Genomic DNA, 20,614 nt, shown 5'->3' on the forward strand with positions numbered 1-20,614 from the left:
TTCAAATATGTCTCATTTTTTAAACTTTTAACTCTTTCAAAAACTCATCCAAGTCTGAATTCCTGTGGGGGCAGCTAATTGAGAGGACTTGACTTATCAGCTAAATCTCATCAGTTTACTTCTACCAGCCCCTTGCAACATGAAGGGTGGCAGCCTACCACAGATGAACACCCACGCTTCTCTTTCCTTAAAGGAATGAACCACACTGCCCAATGTGAATGGTACCTGATCCTGTCCCTCAGGCACTGCATGGGGGCTCTGCTCCATATTCCAACACCTCTGAACAACCCAGATACTCAGACTCTAAAGTGCTTCACGCTCATGTCCAAGAGAACTCTTTATTATGTTTACATAGAGCATGAGCAATGTGGAAAACACTGGAGATTCTGCATCAGTGGCTTGGTTTCTGGACAGCATTGGAAATGGTGATGCTGCTGCTCACGTCGTGGCTGTATTAGGAGGTGTGCAGTGTGCCAAGAGGAGCCAAAGCTTTGCACTTCCAACTGGGAAGCACCCACCTCTGGCACATTCACTGCTTGCTCCTCTAATGCCACAGTTAGGTGCTCAGCTGTCAGCTTTTTCTCAATTTCACTTGGAACTTGCAATTGTAGTACCTTGGAACTTGTAATTTTAGTACAAAAGCACAGTTTTTGAAACCAATCCTACTAATCCACAAGACCGTTCCCACTCCCTCTCCTCCCCCCTCCTCCCAATCCCATCCCAACTCATCCCATCCCCCATGCTCCCACCAACACATGCCTCCTTCCCCTCCCTCTCACCCCGGTCACACAGCAAATATCCTGATGCTGCAGTTCCAAGCCATGTGTCCGCCCCAGCCTATGTGATCCAATGGTCTCTGACCAGGTCTCTTTGTTCAGACGTTCATACAAAACACACAATAGGAAAAAAAACAAAACAAAAGGAGCCAGACACAAGAGGGAGACACACTGCCGGGCTCCAGCTCTGGCCTCTGAGCCCTTCCACTAAGCTCCACAGCACTAGGCTCTTGGGGTACCTCCTTTCACACTCAAGGCTGCAGGTCCCAAGGTTTCCAAGGTGCATAGGAAAAGGAAGAAAGGAAGTAAACTACAAGCCTGTTTCTGTTTTAGGTTCCCCCCAACCCCTTTCCCTCAACCCAATGGCTGCTGGAGGATATTCTTGACTCCGACAGGTCTTTTCCCGTCTTCCAGTGAGACCCTGCCTGGGGACCAGGTTCACTGTAAGTCACCGGTTCCTCTCTGGAACGTGGGCAATGGGTTTGGCAGCGAGGGGAGGGAGCGGAACACGTTGTGGGGGGATGACAGGCTTTTGTCTCACAGCAGGTGGGGGGGAAGATGTCAGGGAAGGCGAGAGAAAAGAGCCACGGGAAGCCGGTCAAGCTGGCCCTCTTCTTGATGTTTGTACTCAAAACTTCTCCTTGGGGTTGCTTCAGCGTGCCAGCGCCGGCCCGTTGTTCAGTCACCTCTCGCAGCCCTGCTGAGAAAAAGCACGTGGCGGGGTGCTTCCGGCTGCTTCATCCTCTGGCTGGCTGCCCTCGTGCCCGCCGGCGATCTCAGAGTCGCAGTCAAGCGCCTCATAGATGGTCGGCAGCGTGGTCTGCTGGCTGAGGCGCTTGCGCAGGCCCACGAGCAGCGGCTGCGGCATGGAGGAGACGTCCACGTTGTTGCCGAGGTCAACCCAGGCCAGGCAAGGGAACTTGTTCATGTCCTTCATGGTGTCAGTCAGCTCCTTCATGGTGGCCCGCGTCAGCCGGTTGCCGTTGAGGGACAGGTGGGTGAGCTTGGGGAGCGCCCAGAGGAAGGGCAGCAGCAGGCGCACCATGTCGTCGTTGAGCTCCGTGAAGCTCAGGTCCACCGAGGTCAGGTGGTCCCCGTTGTTCTGCAGGTAGTAGGCCATGCGATGGACATCCCGCATGGTCAGGGGGATCCCTGACAAATCCATGGAATCCTGGCTCACCTTCTTCTGTAGGCTGGTCTTCAGGCTGATGGTGGAGAAGGGGAGACACGGAGAGAGATCATGAAGGTTTAAGCATCATTAAGGGGAGCACTCCCATCCATCTCACCCACGTGAGAGAGCGTTTGGGACAGGGAGAGCTCATTAACAACATGGGCTAGAATGTTAAGGAAAGGGTTAATAGAGCTCACAAATGCTTGTTTCAAGCATTTGCACCATACCTCAGGGCAGACTGTTCTGGGGCTTTGCTGTGTATTTTTAGCACTTACACATAAACTTTGCCAGGACTGGCTCAACACAGGTTGCTAAAGTGTCTCCCACTAGCAGATGCCAAAGGGTTTGTCTGTATGTGCCCATACAGGCGCTCATGCATAGAAAGCAAAAATAACCAAGGCAAGCAAACTTTCCAAAAGCACTGGTTTACTCTGTGTGGGGGCTGTTTGTGAGCAGCCTCTCCAGGTGAATGCCAAGGTCTTTGCTACAGAGGAGAGCCGTGTTAAAGGTCTGAGAAATTGATGTTTCATCAGGAAAACAAGAGATAGGCAAACTGCATTCCAGGAATGGATTTATTGCGTGTCCCTTTAAAAGCCTTCACAAGCAGCACTTAGTCAGTGGCTGCCAGTGGCTCACCAGTGGCTGCCTATTTGGGTCTTTGTGGTCAGCAGATCATCTGGGATCTGCTGCAGCTATGAGGAGGCAGGGAGGGCATAAGGGTGCTAAGAGAGGGCTTTAGCCATTTCTTTTATTGTCTGCCTGGCAAAGGGAGTGAGGAGGAGGTAGGAAAGCTGTGTTGTGAGGCTGCTGGGAATGCAGAGGGAGTGGGATGTGGAGCTTAATGATGGACTCTGGGTTTGTAAGAGTGCTGTGAGAAGTGGGAACTGTGGGGCTACAGGAGCTGCTGGGAGATGCACTGCAAAATTGAATAGAAACGTGTATTGGTGTAACACAGGAGAATCTAATCCCTTCGTGTAAATTCTGTTAATCTTGCTGCTCTTTCAGACACATCTTGCCTTAAGGACATGGGAGCCCTAGTAGGACCCCCCCCCCCCCCCCCCTNGTAGGCCCCCCCCCCCCCATCATGTACTCAGGGGGTCTTGTAAGTGCCTTACTGAGTTTGGGAGGATCAGGGTGGGTTAAGCATTAACCACCACTTCGAAGGTCCCCACTCTTCCTATCTGGCTCTCTGTAGTGTCCTGCACACCTGTGGCACAGCCAGTCCCTGAAAGCAATGGGTACATGGGGACATGCAATTTCCTTGGAGGAGGCAACAGCACCGCAGGAGCTCCCGTGGCAGGTGAGAATGTCCCTACAAGCTTCAGTATTGCCAGGCTCTGCTGGAGCTGTGCAGAGCATGTGGCACTGCCTCTGCAGCTTTGCTTTACATATGCAGCTCATGGCATTCTAGAAATTTGAGCCCTTAATAATCCCCTATAAGCATGTGTTGACATAAGTCAGTAAATGTGCACCAGTGCAGGCCACAGCCCTTTGTGGACACATTCAACACTGGCACAAAACTGCAGCTGCACTTCCTTGTAGGAGCATGAGGCAGAAAGACCTCGTGTCCTGCCCTGTCTATTCTTAAGCCCACAAATTCCTGCCCTGGGTTTAGCAGTACTTTGCTCAGTCTACTTCCATGTGTCCTTGTATTTCCCATGGGAATTCACTGTGCAAGGCTGATATCTGCAAGCATGCATTTGGAATAATGAGCTGTCACAGCAGAGAGCTAATAACAGCATGAATTAACTTCTATTCAGACCTGAAGTATTGTAAGTAAAATGTATTACTTATTAAATATTTACACATCAGATGACCCACACCACACCTCAGTGGATCACAGGAGGGGCAAGGGGACCAGTGCTTTCTATCCTGTCAAACAGCAGGGACTGATGTGCTGGGGAATTACAATTGGTCTGAGCACACAAGGGAGATCTCCAAAGGGCCTTGAAGATGGTACTTGATATCCCTCCACTATCTGGGCCCCAGAGATGGGACTGTGAAGAATTAATCCACCACATAGCTGGTAGCAGCAGTGCAGTTCCCTTACCTGTTGCAGCAGCAGGTGTGAACTGTGCATGCTGTGGTCTGGGTGGCACTGAGCAAGTCTCCCTTTTCCTGCTAATCCAAGACATGCTTGAGATCAGCACAGGCTTCTGGGAGCTGTATTTCTTCAACTCTCTTGAAAAACAATGTGTGTGTTTTGGTATAGTTTGTCATCAATCACTGGCAGTGGTGTAGCACAGTCTATCACAAAAGAGGGTTCATCTTGGATGAAATTTATCAGGGACCATCCTCGAAGCTGGAAACATCTCAGGTTTCCCCTAGCACAACAGGAGTTATCCTTTTAGTCATGCTAGGTATTTTATCTGGGTGTTTGATCTGGAGTACTTGTTCTAGCAGAACAGAGCATCCAATGCACAGTGCAGGTGTGCATTCATGTGGATCAAGTGAAACAGAGAGAAATGAAATGGAGTGTGAACCTGAGTGCACAGGGTAACTGTCCCCTGTATCCACAAGGGGCTGGTACAAGAGATACAGCAGCCTTCTCTGGCCTCTAGGGGTTTAGAATAAGGCTTTCTTGGGAGTGTGGGGAATACAGGATAAACAAACATAGAAACAAGCCTGTTCTGCATGAACACAGCCTGTGGCTCCTGTCCTCCCCAGTGCTGTCAAGCCACGGCAGATCCTGGGTGGGTGGGGGACACAGAAACGAGACACAAGCATAGGGGCACATTCCCCAGCCCTAAGCCTTGTCTCTGTCTGTGCAAAGCCCCCTCAGACCTTCCTTTTTACAAAGCTCCAGGGCAGGAGGCTAGTTTGGAGTGGGGATGGGAGCCAGGCTGGAGTGGGGACCACTGGAGGGCACGTCTGAGCCGGCACGGCTCGGCTGCCCTCAGCACCAGGTGCCGTTTTCCCTGTCGCGTCTGCAGCAGCAGCTTTCTTAAAAGGGGACAAGTTTGAAAGGCTCTTGGGGTCCCCTCTGGAGCGACTTGGCTCTGAGTGCAGACAGTGATGACTGAAGGGAAATGTCTGAAAGACAAAAGCAATGTGCTCGTCTGTCTGTGCCCGTTGAGCCTCCCCTCCCCTCCTGTGACCGCCGTGTGGAGATTCAGTAATAAGTCACAGATCGTGCTCTCACCACAACAGGTACTGTGCTGCTCTCCCCAGCACCGAGCCAACACCCCAAGGAGGCTTTAATCAAGCACACAAATTATCTTCCCATAATTGATTCTCCAGACTGGACTGCTCCTGGCTGAATGTGTTTAAACCGTCCTGTCCTGTGCCAGAGCCCGCCCTCCCTTCTTTGCTGGCTTGTTTTTCTTTCCTTTCCTGTGTTTTTTGCCGCTTCCTTTTGCCCTCATTGCTGTACCTGCCAGGGTGACTCTGGGCCTCCTGTCTCAGGACTGGGGGCTCCCTCCTGTGTTTAAGCTGCTCTCTTGCCTATAAAAATGCCTCTTGTAGGGATGTGTTTGTAGGAGCCTCATCCTGGTGAACACAGCCCTATGCTGCAGCCAGGCCCTCAGCTCTCTGGTAAGTGCTGAAGCATGAGATGCAACACCCCACGCATGCTGTGAACCCTGGCAGCATCCCCCTCGCCTCCCTGGTGTTTCTGTGCAGCTCCAAGAGGCACAACTAAACCCCATCCCTCAGGCAAGGCATGGAATAGCTACCCACTCTCTCTATTGCTTTAGGGGAAAATGGGTCTGCAGTCAGAAATGGGTCAAGGAGATGTGGGTAGATGCTTTACTCTGAATTATTTGGCACTTGATATTTTTTGGAGGTCTGTTAAGCTCTGTTTCTTGGGGGGAGAGGGGCATGATACACAGGGCACCAAGATCTCAGTCACTTGTGCAGCAGCTGAGAAAATACTAGGTTTATTTCCAGGGAAATGGGTCATGTATTATCCCCTGATTTCTGCATTTGAAACAGGCTTTAAGATTGCTTCAGCTGCAGAAGGCTTTTTTTCTTTTGTGTGAGATACAACAGCTACTTAGCAACGTGGCTCTTGATGCCCGTGGGACTTGTGGACAGAGGCTGCAGAGCACTGGGGGCTCTGGATTAACCTGCTGCTTCTACAACTGGTGCTCAGGGCACATTTGTAATTGTGAGGATTTGCATCTAACAAGGATCTGGACCCTGGATGCAAGGCAGCAGACTGTGTTTGTATTATCTGCAGCAAGCCTGGAGAGGAAACAGCCCCCCACTCCCTCAAATGCTGGAGAAATGGCTTTCAAGTGAGAAATTCTTGGAAACTTTGAGCGAAAAAACAAGGACAATCGACAGCCCAGCCCCTACTGCCTGCCTGGGGATGCAGCATCCAGTGAGGAATGCAGCATCCAGTGAGGAATGCAGCATCCAGTGAGGAATGCAGCATCCAGTGAGGAATGCAGCATCCAGTGAGGAATGCTGCTTGCCCAGACTCCTGTTCATAAAGGATCAGCACCCTGCTTGCAACCCTTGTCCACCCCTGCTGAGGGATGGGAGCTCTTTGAGGTACATCTCCTTGCTTCTCATGTGAAAGGTTTTAATTTGCATTGTTCCCATCTCCCTTCTTGGGGTGTGGCCTTTCTCCCAAGGACAAGGAGGCAGTCTTCCTCCCACCCTCACTGCCACTTACCCCTTCCCAACTCTACTCTTCAGCAGGCATTACCAGCAGTCCCTAGGCTGCACTTTGAGCCTGGCTATAGGAGATCCATTCTGGATCAGTCCAGACAGAGCAGGGGCCTGAGAGACCTGTGGGTGTGTGGAAAAAAAATCCTCTCAGTGAGAAATGTGGGCTGTGAAAGAGGTGAAACCATTTTGTGCCTCCCAAAGCTTTATTTTGGGATAAAAATCTTCCTCTTTCCACTAACACCCTGCCAGTGTTCCAGTCTCCTGGGAACTCAGCTAGCACAAGTAAATACAGAGCTGTCTTGAAATGGGACAATTAGGAGATCTGAAATTAATTGCTAGCTGTTTGTCTCTAGGACCTGTCCCAAGAGAATTAACCCTCAGGCCATCTTCCAGTTCCTTCTTCAAGTCCATGAAGCTGCAGGCTCAGCATGTTTGGTTTTTTTATTAACACTGAATCCCATCAATTTCTTGCTCATCAGCTAAATTCTTTGGTGGCAGCACAGAAGGGGTGTCATGGCTCAAGTGTTGCCCTGTTGGGACTTGTAGCAGTCACAGTGGTGTCAGGCCTCCTGTTAGCTTGGTGGGGTTTGGGGGAGCTTGTTCAGCCCAAGAATGTTGAAGTTCCTGGAGTCTCAGCTTATTTCTTTGTCTCCATGCTATGGAGAAAGGCTGGGAGGAGACAGTAAGAGACAGAATTTTGCTAATGAGGGGTGCTCACAACTTCATGCCTATTTCTCTGGAGAATTACCAGCTTTCTACCCTTCTGTCTTTTATTTTTACATTAAATTTGTCTCCAAATACAAAACTTTGCTGATGCCAGAAATTCCCATTAATGTGTATCCCCTCTGTCATTAACAGGCACTGCCAGTAGTGGCTAATTAGCCATGAGTCAGGTATCTCTCAGCTGCTCTTTCTTGCACAGAACCTCAGGCATGTGTGGATGGCTTCCCTGCTTTGAGCAGTGATTTAGGGGATGGATTCTGAGCTTTTTAATTGCCTACTTAGCATAATCTGCTTGCTTTGCTTCCCCAGTGGCACAAGGGTGCTGCTGTGCAGGGCTGGCTTTAGCTGCCTCTAATGCAACATGAAAAAGGAAAGAGAAGCCTCCAAAGTACTGAGCTAGACTAACCCAGCCCCAGCTGATCCAAGGCTGGGCCTGGCCCTGCTGTGAAGATGGAGGCAGTGCACAAATAGGTCACTTCCTTGAGAACTCCCTTAGTCACATCCCCATCCTCGTGCCCAAGCTCTTTTGACCAGCTGTGGAGAGGAGGCAAAGGTAGCCTTTCTCCTGTCTCACTCCCTCTGCAGCTGGGGTGGGACATGGAAATCAGCAGTTGTTGATGCAGCTGAGTGCCTTTCTCTTCCTGCCTCTGCTGTCACTCTGTCCATCAAGGTGTAAATATCATGTATTGACCCATGTCCTTGTCAGACCTTCAACTGGGTAAGAGTCACAAAGGAACAAGGTCTCTGCTGATTGCTTTTAACTACCCCCTTCCACCCAGCCTCTGTTATTTCACTCACTGTCTCTCCACCAGTGTCCTGCTTCTCTTGTCTGCCAGCCTTGGCCTTTTTACTCCTGACTCTGACAGGGCAGTGTCAAGCTGCTGGGTGACCCTTTCTGCCACCTCCAACAGCCTTTCCAAATGTATGGGCTCTTGATGCTGTTGGGAACCCTCCTCAGGGGTAGTGTTTGGGATGCTCTGCACTGTAAGATGAGGGCACAATTCCTGCCTCTGTCCACAACTCACCCACCAGCTCATGTCTGTCCATCTGACATCTCTGTGAGCAGCAGCTTCTTGGAAACAGTGTGTGGGGCAGCTCCTGTACTCCCATATGATGTTTACCATGTGGCTTTAGTTAACTGACTTGGCTTCCTCTCCCTAGAGCAGCAATGATGGTGCCTGTTTGCCTGTTGCATAAGGGTGACACGAAGCTCTAGTTAATATTCTCCTCATGCCATGTGAAGGCTGGGATCTCATCTGCCAGAACTGTCAGCCTCAGTGCTGAGTGATGTTTTCAAGGGAAAAAAAAGATGTGAAGCCCTTTAGAGCTGTTTCCTTGAAGTCCTCTAGACACAATTGCTTTCACTGCATTTTAAAAGTGCATCTAATGCTGCAATGTCTGGCCAACGCACATCAATAACAGAAAGGGAGCAATAAGCCCAGAAGGGAAACTCTGCTCTCCACCCACTTTGGATTAGCCATGATGAAATTCACTCAGATGAGCAAAGTAAAGCTGTGGTGAGATTTGTGAAAAGGAAAGGCCATATACATGTGGTTCAGGAGTTAACTCCATACACACAACTGCCATTGCTCTTCCAGAACAGGCCACTGTGTGAAAAATTTGGGGTTTTTTTGGTCCCAATTATAAAGCTGTGTCTACTGCCTCCCTGCCTGCTACGTGGATGCAGGTTTGATCCTTTGCACTCAGGAAAGGAAATAGTTACACTGAAGTAGCCAGCTCTGGGGATGATGCAAGTGGAAGATACATTAAGGTTCCCTACACGGCCTTGCCAAGACAGTTCAGTTGTAATCCAGAGCTTCCTAATCACAGTACCAGACTGTGATCCAGCTCTCCAGACAAAGGCAGTCTTCACCTGATACTCTTCTCCCTCTCTGCTCTGAACTGCAGCCCAGTGTGTCTGGCCCTCAAAAAATAATACATCCTCTGGGTCCTGCCCTGTTCTGGCAGCAGATGGTGACAGTTTTCATGAATTCAGCATGGCAAGAGGCCCCAAGAATTCTGAAAACAAGAATTAATAGCATCTAAAAGTTCTGCGTGTGTCAAAATGCCACAGTAGTGGCACTGATAGCCTAAAAGGTCTACGTCTGTATAAAGGAGCATTTTTTAATCCATTACGCTTTACACACTAAACATCAATTTAATGAGAAAGTGAAGCTGGAGTTATGCAACACTCCAGGATGTATTCTGCTCATTAAGTGGGAGTGATCTATACAACTGTAAAATGGTGCTAAAACTAAATTCCCTCTAGGATATCAAGGACTGAAAATTGTGTAGTAGTTATGCTCGTCCCTGCTGCAAAAAAAAAAAAAAAAAAAAAAACTGCAGAAATCTTATCCTCCAGCTTTGGAGCTTTCAATTTTAAAACCCCCAGAGTAAATCTGCAAGAGCTTATCTTCCTAGTTTGGTTCTGCAGCCAACCCAAGTAGGGCAGAGCCAGTGGGGTGCAGGCTGTTGGCTGCAAACCTGAGACAGGATTTTGCAGGAAAGGAGCCCCTTCTTTTCAGTGTGGCAAACTTAGTCTGAGTATCACCAGGGCAGCTGAAATAGTCTCTGTGGGTGACTGCACAGCTGGGGACTGCAACCCTTCCTTGTGTAAGGCATACAGCCACTCCAGGGAAGCCACAGGCATGGATGCAGAGGGCAGGTTGCCTCCCAGCTTCACCTTCAGCACTTTGGTCAAGCACAGAAACCAGACAGAGCCTGGGCTGGATGTCTCCTGCTCCCTCCAGCTGCTGTTGCATTGAGTCCATGACCCACAATGAGCTTTCTGCATGGGCTCTGCCTGTGGACTGAAACAGCACTGCCTGAAGAAATGTCTCTTATCCTTTTTGCTTTACCAGCTCATGGGTTTCTCAGGTGTGTACCTGGTGGATGCAGGTCCCACTGAGAGTAGCTGGGGATGTAACTGCTGTTAGTTTGTTTGTGACCCACTGGTTTGGCAGTGGGGACAAACACCTGGTGCGTGATCCGACTCCAGTATTGCAGTACCACATCTCCATAACAGCCCAAATGTAATTAAAACCTGGCAGATGCTCCAAGCTCCCTGTATGGCTGGGCTTGCTAATTATCTGCTGGACCCATCTAACATGCTGCAGAAAGTAGAAATTGCATTTCAGAGAACAAGGGAGTCCGGCATCAGCTCTGTGAAAGCCAGATGCCAAAGCCCAGGAGGCTGCAAAAGCAAGAGCAGAATTTGGTTTCTGAATGTGGTCTCATCACAGATTCCTCCCTGCTGTCCTTAACCCCCACTAGATTTTAGAAATTCCTTCAAAGTATTGCTGCTACACCCATGCTCTTTGCAGGAGCCAAAGAGCAGAAAGGGTGCAAGCCAAGGGCACAGGGTTTAAGACAGACACTATAGTAAAATACTCCCACTAGCAGACAGAGGGAGGTGCAGAATTTGGATCATGAAAAACCAGCCTGCCTAAACAAACTGATGCCTTGGTATCTCCAAAAGAAGCAGCTATTTCTTGCCTTCCTGCTACTGGCAACACCCATTTTCTTGCAGCGGCCTCAGATGCCAACTCTGCAGGCGTCTTTTGCTGCAAACTGCAAACCATTTCATCTCCACACTTAAAAGAGAAAGCTCTGCTGTTAAATATTTCATCAAAATTAATTTGTGCCTTACGTAACACATTGTAACTGGGTGTGGTAGCCAGGCAGGCCAGCCCATTTTAGACCAATTGCACATTGCCTTGTTGCCCTCTCCCTGCTTGTGCTCACAGATTTTCTGTACCTGGCCAATACCTGGGCCTGGCCCCTCTGTGTGGGGTGCTCACTGGACCCAGAGCTCTTCCTCTGGCCACAAACCTTCCCTCTGTTGTTACTAAGTGATGGGTTTGCAGCACTTTGCAGTCCTCTGCTGTCCCCAGGCTGTGCAATCACAGGGATCACTTCCAGTTTGACTCTTCATCCTGAAGTCCATCTGGAGAAGAGGTTTGCCTGCAAGCAGGAGTTTGGATTCCTGAACTACTTCACTTTAAACTTGGGAGGAGACAGGGATGAGGTCAGAACTGCCATCTATATCCTGCATCTCCAGTATTCTGCAGGATCCTACAGGGAAAATGTCATTAAGTGGGTCTGGAAAAGGATTCACTCAGCTCTGAAAGCTCAGTCTTGCTCTGTGCTGTGGCTGGCACCTGAAAAGCAGCACAAACAGTCCTGCCCTTGGGGTGCTGGGGGGGAGAGCTCTGGGAGTGCTCGGCTTCTGGCAAAGTGGGGCTACAGGTGCAAGAGGCAGATGGCCTGGAAATCATGGCATTAGGGATTTTATTCCTTAAGATGCACTGGGAACCTGCCTCTGAGTCAGAATGAAAGGTATGATGGAAATGTCAATTCTCATGGGGGATTTTAAGTTGCTGGCACAAACATCAAAGACCAAAAGCATCAGAAAAGCCCAAGGCCATTCTCAGAGTGCTGCTGATTTTGCATTTCTTTTTATTCTATCCTGCATTTATTCCAGTGAATCTAATGGGGCTGACATGAGCTCTTTTCTTAGTCACTTCTCTGTCTTTTCTTCAGCAGTGGTGATCTGTGTCATAGGAACAGGGTTTGCTCCAAGAAAATGACAGAAGGAGGGGTGGATTTAAAGTACATGGGGATTGCTCTTTATCTGGGCAGAAAAACCAGCAAGTGGCAAGGAGGGAACAAGTGTGGCTGTCCAAATACACTTCTAATAGTGAAAAGCAGTTGCCATCCAGGAGCTGTCAGTGACCAACATGCTCTGAGTTGGGTTCTCTGTGCATCTGCACCATCCCAGGGCCCTCTCCAGGTGCTGGCAGAGAAGTGGGAGGTAAGAAGGATGGTCACCTCCCTGCAGCCACCCCAGAGTGGCTCCTGCTGAATGGGGTGATCAGCTGATGGTGGCAGTGGCTCGTAACGGGACACTTTGCCCACTGTCAGGGAAGCTTTAAACTAGGACAAGGTATGATGCAGAACTGGGAACAGCCCCCTCTGGCACATGGGTGTTTTTGCAGGCTAGCAGCCCTGGCCATGCTCCTGGGGCCAAACACCCTGCAGACCCTGAAGGAGGGATGTCTGTGCTGTGCACTCATTTTGGAGAGGGTGAGGAACTGTAACACCACACAGAAAGGAGCAAATGGCAAAACACATCACAGAGAGGCCTGTTGGGGCTGGGTTTTGGAAGAGGCTGTACTGCAGCTGCTGCGCACGTTTTTCAGTCCTCTGAAAGGAGGGCAGTCTCTCTGAGGAGGGGAGTGGTGGCAGGCTGGGACGGTGCTTGGCTGCAGCACCGTTTTCCCAGGCTCATCCCCCTCTGTGCCCACCCACACAACCCCTGCCAGTTTCTTACCACACTTGGGACTTCCTGCGGGGCATCCCGTGCCGGTGCCATTTTGAGTGCGGGGTTAGGTGGTAAATCAGCTGCCTGCAGATCCTGTCTGAGGATTTCCAGGGGTCATATTCCTGAAAGCAAAGGGATGACTTAGACTGCCTGCACCACTGCAGAACATAAGAAAAGGAGGAGGGCAGAGGAAGATGGGAAAGGAATAAAGATGGCAGTGGAGCAGGGTCATGTATGTAAGCGAGCAGATGAAGAGAGAATGAAAGAGGAATGGTGAGAAGGCCTGAGATGCCTCTGCCACATGCCAACTCCTCCTGGGGTGGAGGAGGATGAGGAGGAGTTCTGCACTGCCAGGAAGAACCCCAGCCCAACCAGCATGTTCCTACCCAGAGTGAGGCTACAATTTCACAGCCTACCCAGGAACAAGTGAAACTCTGAAGAGGCGATCCTTTTCTAGGGCTGCGGCAGGGGTGACTGACAATGCTCTGTTGCAGGGATCCCTACACTGCCAACTCCTTGTGTTACAGGACTGTGCTACATTTCTATTAATTACCTTGCTGCCCTGCTTCCCCAGACTCTGTCTCTGGACTATCTGACACCCTGATGTGGAAAGGGCAGTAAGTGGCACCCTTGCCCCATCCCCAAGGTGCTTCTTGCTCCTCCTGCAGTGACACACTGACTCCACGACCTCTTGTGCTGGGAGATGTCAGGACAGAGAACTTTGGCTACTTCCCCATAGTCCATCTTACTTCCTTGTAGTCCACTCTGCTACTGGAGGTTTGAGTTTGGGAGCTTCCAATGCCAGCAGTTCCCTCCTGCCCCTGCCCTAACTTGTCAGGAAAAGAAGGCACCCACATAGTTGCTGCCTTCCTGGGTTATTTTTGCACATGTTCTTTAGTGCCATGACTTGGAACAGAACCTCTTCCTCTGCTGAAGCAGAATGGCAAATGGCAGCTGCTAAAGGCTGGGACTTCTGCCTTCTCTATTGTATTTTCCAGTTGCTGACAGACACCTGCATTCCCACCCCTTAGCCCTCCAGCCATGGTGCCACATGTGCATTTAGGAATTTGATAGGTGAACACCCGGTAAAGCTGTCAGGGAATGCACTGATTTATTCCTTACTGTGAGCAGTTAAAGCACTGCACTGGGGGCCAACAGCTGCTCTGTGACTTTGCTCAGCAGTCCCTGAACCAGCTGAATTCCCCAGGGATGCACTGCCAGGATGTGGCAATTCTCCTGTGCCAAGGGGAGAGGGATCCCAGCCTTCTGCTCAGCTGAGCATCCCCTGATCCCCATCCCAGCTTCCCTAGGAACCCCATAGAGACTGGCCCATGCCTTTGGCTTAGGTGCCTTGTTCTAGACTCCTGCTGTGCTGGCAGGGCTGCAGCTGGCACTCTGCTGTCACCTACAACAGCAAACCTCTCCAAGTGGGTGCACGTGCACACCAGGCTCCAGTACAGAGCTGGCACAAAGCCCTGCGAGCAATTGTTGGCTCACAGCTGAGAGTTACCCTCCTGTTCTTTCCTGTGTCCTCACTGATTTAATTTCCACTGACAGACTGGGAACTGCACTCAGCCTGCTTGCCTGTAATGCAGTTACACCCACCAGATGCTCAGCCAGGGTCGGAGAGGGGACGTGGTCTGGCATTTTTCTGGGAAGGGTGCTGGTGCTGTAGGTACTGAATTTCTACAAGCATTTAATTAAACCTCTGCTGGCTTTGAAGGGCAACTCAGGTGCTCAAAGTCTTCCTTAGGAATGGGGAAAACAATTCCTTATGTAATGGTACAAGTGTCAGTGCATCCATAGGGCATGAAACTAGAGTGGGGGGATAAGCAGGTGTATAAAAATGGTAATGTGTTATCTGCCAAACACATGGGTACTGGATTAGAGTGAGATCCCCTCCTGCTGCCTGCCCTGAGGGGCACGGCACAGCACGGGCTTGGAGAAGGTCTGGTAGAACAGCTGGAGATGAGGTCAAGTGAAGTGTGGTGAAAGAGATGCTACTGCTACAACCCAGCCCTTCCTTCAAATGCTCACATGAATTACACAGACATTACACTTGGAAAGGTTTGGTTTTTTTCAGGCTGCGCTGCAGCCTAATAATGATGATTAAACTCTGGCTAAATGTGGTTTGTCTATTGAGACATGACTGGTTAATTGTTATCAGTGAGCCTCAGGAGATGGCAGAACAAGGTTAGAAATGCCACTAATCTACACCAGGCATTCGGTGTATTCCCTGGGGCACTGCTGCTTGCTCTGAGCTGTGTGTTCTTAATATCTCTCTTTGAATGAAGAAATTCATTCTATTCTTCTCCTTATAAAGCAAACATGATGCTTGCCAAGCCTAACGAGCAACTGGGTACATTGCAAATCCAAGTGTCTGTGGTGGCAAAGGGTAACAGAAATAGATGCTGGTTGTTGCAGTGGGACTGGGACATCTGTGATGTTTGTCTGTTCTCAGCCCTGCCTTTCTGTCTCTGCTCTCCTCATCCTCTGAAGCAAAGTGATGGAGCATGCACAGTTACTGTGCACATAACACATTTATTTCCTGAACCCCCAGTGGCAATATATTCCTGCAGCACCATTCTCTATGGGGAACTCTGAGAGTTTATGGGGGGAAATAATGCTGGGTTGATGTAGTTACATATGGTAAAGGGCCCAGGAAGAGAGAGGTGGTTTTCCTGCAGAGATCTCTGTTCTCCTCTGCAGCTCCATGAGCCCCCCATGAGCTCTAATTGCTTCGAACCCCTGTGATACCAGTGATTGTCTCTCTGCCCTGTGGACACAAAAAGTTATTTCCTAGTATCTGTGCACAAAGCCATCCCCTCTTTCAGCTGCATTCATGTTCTGAGGTAGTTTTAACTGACTCCTACAGAAATATGCCCCACAATCCATATGCCACCCCTTCCAGGGAACACTCTGCCTGGCTGGGGGATTGATTGCAGCACCAGCTGCCCCAGTAGGGCTCTGCATCAGTGCTGTGCCACAAAGCATTCACTGAGCTGAGGGAGAATTCACCTTTTTGGGACATTGCAGATCTCTGGCAAGGCTCATCAGCAGGTCATGGGAGATGGGATCCACCAAGTTGAGGAAAGTTGCATTTTTGTAGAGCACTTCATTGAGAAATGTTCCTTCCAGTCCTAGGTCCTACAATAAAAACAGACAGTCAGGCACACAGGCTTCCTCAGAGCTATATCCATGGGATGTTCTGAAACCAGAAAGTAAATCTGATGTGGTGCCAGCTGGATGCCCAGTACAGGAAATTATCCAGCAGAGGTGAAGCAGCCATGTCTGACCCAGCATTACTGCGCTGGGGGGTGCAGGCAGCCAGAGAGCTGAATGAGATGCAGTGTTAATTTGAGCTAGTCCACCTTATTTCCACCTACCACAGGAAGGTGAGAATTCTATCATTTCCAGGCTGGCTGGAGCCTGGAGAGAATTAACTTCAGAGAAACACAGTTTTGTCAGCTCTATGTGTGAATCTGCTGAAGAAGCCAAGCAGGAAGGCTGGCTCTAAAGCTGCTTCTCCAATCTCAGCTTTTCTGGAAGAATCAGACCTTTCTCAGGTATTTAGATGCTGCCATATGCCCTGGTGGTGGCTGGCTGAGCAGAAGTCCTGCCCACCTGTGTGAGTTTAGCTGTGCTGTGAATTTCTCAGTATGGGGTGCAATGGTAAATTTAGAGGTGGCTTTACACCACAGTCAGAGGAACTCCTCTTCCATCTTCCACAGTGTGAGTTAGGAGAACAACTGTGGTCCATGCAACTTATCTGTGTGGATCAGGGGATGGGGAACCTTTGGAGGAAACCTCAGCATCTTTGGGAACAAAAAGCCTTCCTGGGGCTGGATAATACTGCAAAGAACAAAGCTGTTTCTTGCTAAGAGGAAAGCAAAGAGCTAATATATTGACACAGTTATTACAATCAGAAGGTACCACAGAGCTGTGAAAAACAAATACAATTTTTAAAAAATGTGGGAAAGAGAGATCACATATTCACATGAAAATGCCACATGGGCAAAAAAAAAATACCCTAGGTGTAGAAATTTAGAACAGAAAAGCTCCCTAGTAGGGATAGTGCTTGGTTTGATTCACTTGATAAGGAGGGCTCAGCTAAGGGAGGGAACAAGTTTTCCCCCCATTCTGTATGCAGCTGACAGGAGAAATGAATAAGCAAATGGGTGCCCCATATGTTCACACTGCTCTACTGAGTGTGTGTTTCAGGCACCACCCAGTGACTGAGAGCTAAAAAAAAATGGAGTGAGAGGGGGAAAAAAAGCTGGATGTATGCACATACATCACCAACAGGGGCAGAGCCATAGCTGGCAGAGGTTTGGGATCTTAACTCCAAGCACCAATCAAAGCCTGTGCTGCATCCTGCTCTGGATATGCTGGATTGAGCAGAAACCACAACCCCACAGAGACCCTGGCTAGAGACACAGGAAGGGAGAATAAATTAAATACTTTACAGCCCAATCACTCTGTGTACACAAATGACACCCTTAAGGAACCCAAGCAATGGATCAGTCCTGAAGGACAGACAGCCACAGCTGGATATGGGCCAGAAGCCTACCAAGGCATCATGCCAGTGTCTCCCTTAACCATAAGGCTTCAGGGAAATGGAGCCTCCCACACCAAGTGTAATGTGCACAGATGAAGAAAGCTGCCGTGAGGATGGCATGGCTGGGCATGCAGCAGTGGATGTCAGAGCAGTAATTAAACTCCCCCAGTTGGAACTATACCATTAAGATGAATCTGCATTCCCATTATAAATCTTGCCTGCGAGGGTTTTGTAAGTAATATAGCTGTAAATGTTCACTTCACATTGATATTCCATAAATCTTAGCCCAGAGGCATTTTTCAGCTCATCTCCATTCCCTCTCTCCCTCCCTCTCTCTCTCATTTCTTGGAAAATTTTGTACCACCTAAAAGGTGGCTGCAGACAGCAGAATATCATAACTCTTGCCAGTTCAGCTGGCTTAGTGCTGTTGTCTTAAAAATGACACTTTGCCATCATCTCAGCGCAGGGAAAATAGATTATACCAGACTTTTTGCTGGTGTAAGTCTAATGTCTCCCTGGGCTTCAGCTGATGCCCACCTAGATCAGCAGGAAAGCTGATCTGGCTTCTGCTGGTGGGCATTCTGGGGTAGATGATGTGCAGTGGAGCTGTTCAAGTGTTCATGTACAAAGCACACATGCACCTGCAGTTTGCAGCTGTTCTCCATGCAGTCCTCTGAAATGCTGGGATCTCACATCTCTGTTAGTGGATCTGCTTCTGCCTGCCTTGCTTGCTTTACATTATCACACCCTCTGAACATCCTAGGAACAGTCTGCAGCCTTTTGAAGTCTGCAGCCCACAGGTGAAAAACCACTGGCAGATCCATCAGCAGGGTACACCTGCAGAGCTGGGCAAGGGGGGCTGTGCTGGGAGCAGCAGGAGGCACACAGGGGATCCCATATCCTCTGGTCTGGCTGAGCTGTCTGCTCACCTGAGCAGGTTGCAGTTCCAGTCCCACCATTTCTCTGCTTTCCCTGGGGTGTTTGCACCCTGGCCCAAGGCACAGTGATGAGGTGTGGTGTTAAATATCCTCCCTGTCCACTAGAGTGAACAAGGTATCTCTCTTTTTCCAGGTAACAAACAGACCCTCACCTGGGACACATTAATCCGTGACTCCCGAGAGTGTGACCCTGCCAAGGTAAGGAGGGACACGTTGGGGGCCAAGCTAAGGGGTGAACATAGCTGTGGAGTGAGGAAAACCTGTGAGTTAGAAAAAAAGGCTGACCTGAAGCTGACATTGGACACGTGAGGAGGACTGGTGGTGATTACATGACCCCAGACTGGGTGACAGCTGGGGTGTGGTACACATTAGTGGTGTAAAGCCTCTGCCTCTGAAACCTCTGAGTGCTCAATGAACCAGAGGCTTTGGGGTGTTGCTGGATGGGTTCCCGTCTTGCTTGGTAGAAGATGTTGTGATTACAGGATGCATGTCCCACTGTTCTGTTGTGAGCAGATGGGCAGACAGTCACTGTTTCAACATGGCCAGGCAGAGAAGGGGACCAGGAATAACATGGGGAACTGGAAAGGCAGCAGGCAAAATGTGAATGTTCATGACATGGTAATTCTCAAGCGCAGATGTGGGGAAGCCAAGTGTTTAACTGATCCTGAAAGGAGCTTGGAAATGACCCTCCATTCCATATGGCCCTGTAACTTAGCACTCAAACCCTGCCTGTTCACAGATGGACCTTCTGGAGACCTCCGGGATCTGTGGAAGGTTTCAGTGCTTCAGTTTCCAGGAGAGGTGCTGAGCACTACAGAAAATGACATTCTGTAGTTCTGGCCGCTGGCACACCCTAGTAAATTCTGTTCATGCTACATTGCCACATCCATGAAGTGAATGGTTGCCTCTCTTTCTTCACAAGCTTCTTGTAATAGTGCCTCTCCAAAACTGCCTTCGAAATCTTATTCAACCCTTGCCTGCCATACTGGTGCACACACAGAGGTTTGCTGTGAGTTTATCTCTCTGCACATGTGGCAACAAGAGTGTGGTGCTGGTAACAATCTTCAAGTGAATGCTAAAGTAGTGGACAGGAAAAGCAGAGATGTAATTTTTGGTCCTGTGAATTCTTACCTGTGAGTGTGTAACATCCTGGTAGCCCAGGGCAGTGAGCACCACTGTCAGATGTGTTGTAAAACCCTGGACATGCAGAGCAGACAGGGCTGTTCATGCAGCTCCCTGCAGCTGGTGGTGTGGGTGAACAAGCATCCAGTGAACCAGTCCTGCTCCACTGCACTCACACCCAAAGGACACTTGCTACTAAGGCAAGAAATAAGGTACATTCCCAAGATGAAGTTAGATGATCATCATCTAATGAAGCAACATGACAAGCTACAAACTGATGGTGTTTGATGTCCACTCAGAGGTGGGCTTTGTCCCCTGTGCTACCAGTCACAGAGTTGACTGCAGTTTGGGGCAGCTGAGTTTGGCTGGAAAGTGATGGTAGCAGGGAGTGATGGAGGAGATGGCTCTGTTCCAGCAGCAGGGCTCTGTCCTCAGCATCAGTTTGGCACCACACTGTCTGCACACTGGCTTTTCTGTTCCTGAATGGCGGCAGACTGAAACATGCTCCCACTGATACACTGACCCCTTTACCTCTGCTCTCAGCCTCGATTGTCCCAGAGGTGCCCTCCAAAGCCATTTTAGGGTTTCCCAGACATATATCAGCCAGTCTGGCTGAGTGGCCATAATGGGATGTGGTGGCAGTGGGGCGGCAGTGGCTTTTTTCTGGAGGGGCATCAATCCTGAGCACACCCGCGGGCTGGCATGGAGGGGCGTGGGTGAGCACAGCCCAAGCCCGGACCCCCCTTCTCCTGCGTGCAGCACAGTCCCCCTGGCAGCTCCCTGCCAGCCCCCCTCCCTGCCCCGGCAGAGCCCAGGCTGGGGGTCGGCGAGGTGGCTGGTGTCGCCTGGCACGGTGGGCACCGAGCGGCGGAAGGACGGGGGCACGGAGCGGAGAAAGGCAGCACAAAGAGCCCCGCCAAGGAGGGCTGCACACCCCAGCGCCGGGGAGGGGGCTCCTGCATCCTGCACCGGGGGGGGCTGCAGCCCCGGCCCCGCACGGCCCTTTGTCCCTGCCCCGCCCCGCATCCCGCGGCAGGTACCTTCCTGAGCAGCCGGAGGATGTGCACGGCGTGCTCCCGCTTGTGCTCCCGGATGGTGGCCTGGATCTCCCGCAGCCACCCCACCCGCCGCACGTAGGGCGCGGGCGAGGCTTTCCGCAGCACCCCGGGCAGCTTCTGCGGGTGCAGGAGCAGCGAGGAGAGGTGGAAGTCGCCCCGGCCGCTCTCCAGCCTGCCGGAGCAGGGCTCCTCGCCGCTCTCCTCCTCCAGGCTGCTCTGCCGGCTCAGCCGGGAGCCCATGGCCGCGCTCCGGCCGCGCCGCCGCCGCGCTCCGGACCGGGCGGGCTCGGGGCTGTGGGCCGGGGGAGGCGCCGGGGAAGGCGGGGGG

The 20,614-nt window shown here is 50.5% G+C and overlaps 1 protein-coding gene across 1 annotated transcript; it reads right to left on the reverse strand.

The window, feature by feature from the left end:
• Positions 1-1,458: 1,458 nt before the first annotated feature.
• On the reverse strand, positions 1,459-20,526 carry LRRC75B (leucine rich repeat containing 75B). The gene is made up of 4 exons (XM_041420469.1): positions 20,269-20,526; positions 15,629-15,757; positions 12,620-12,732; positions 1,459-1,981 (listed from the first exon to the last, which is right to left on the reverse strand). The coding sequence occupies exons 1-4, from the start codon at positions 20,524-20,526 to the stop codon at positions 1,459-1,461; spliced, it is 1,023 nt and encodes a 340-aa protein (XP_041276403.1).
• Positions 20,527-20,614: the final 88 nt, after the last annotated feature.

Source organism: Onychostruthus taczanowskii, unplaced genomic scaffold (assembly GCF_017590055.1).
Source record: "Onychostruthus taczanowskii isolate IOZ18803 unplaced genomic scaffold, ASM1759005v1 scaffold64, whole genome shotgun sequence".
NCBI lineage: Eukaryota > Metazoa > Chordata > Aves > Passeriformes > Passeridae > Onychostruthus > Onychostruthus taczanowskii.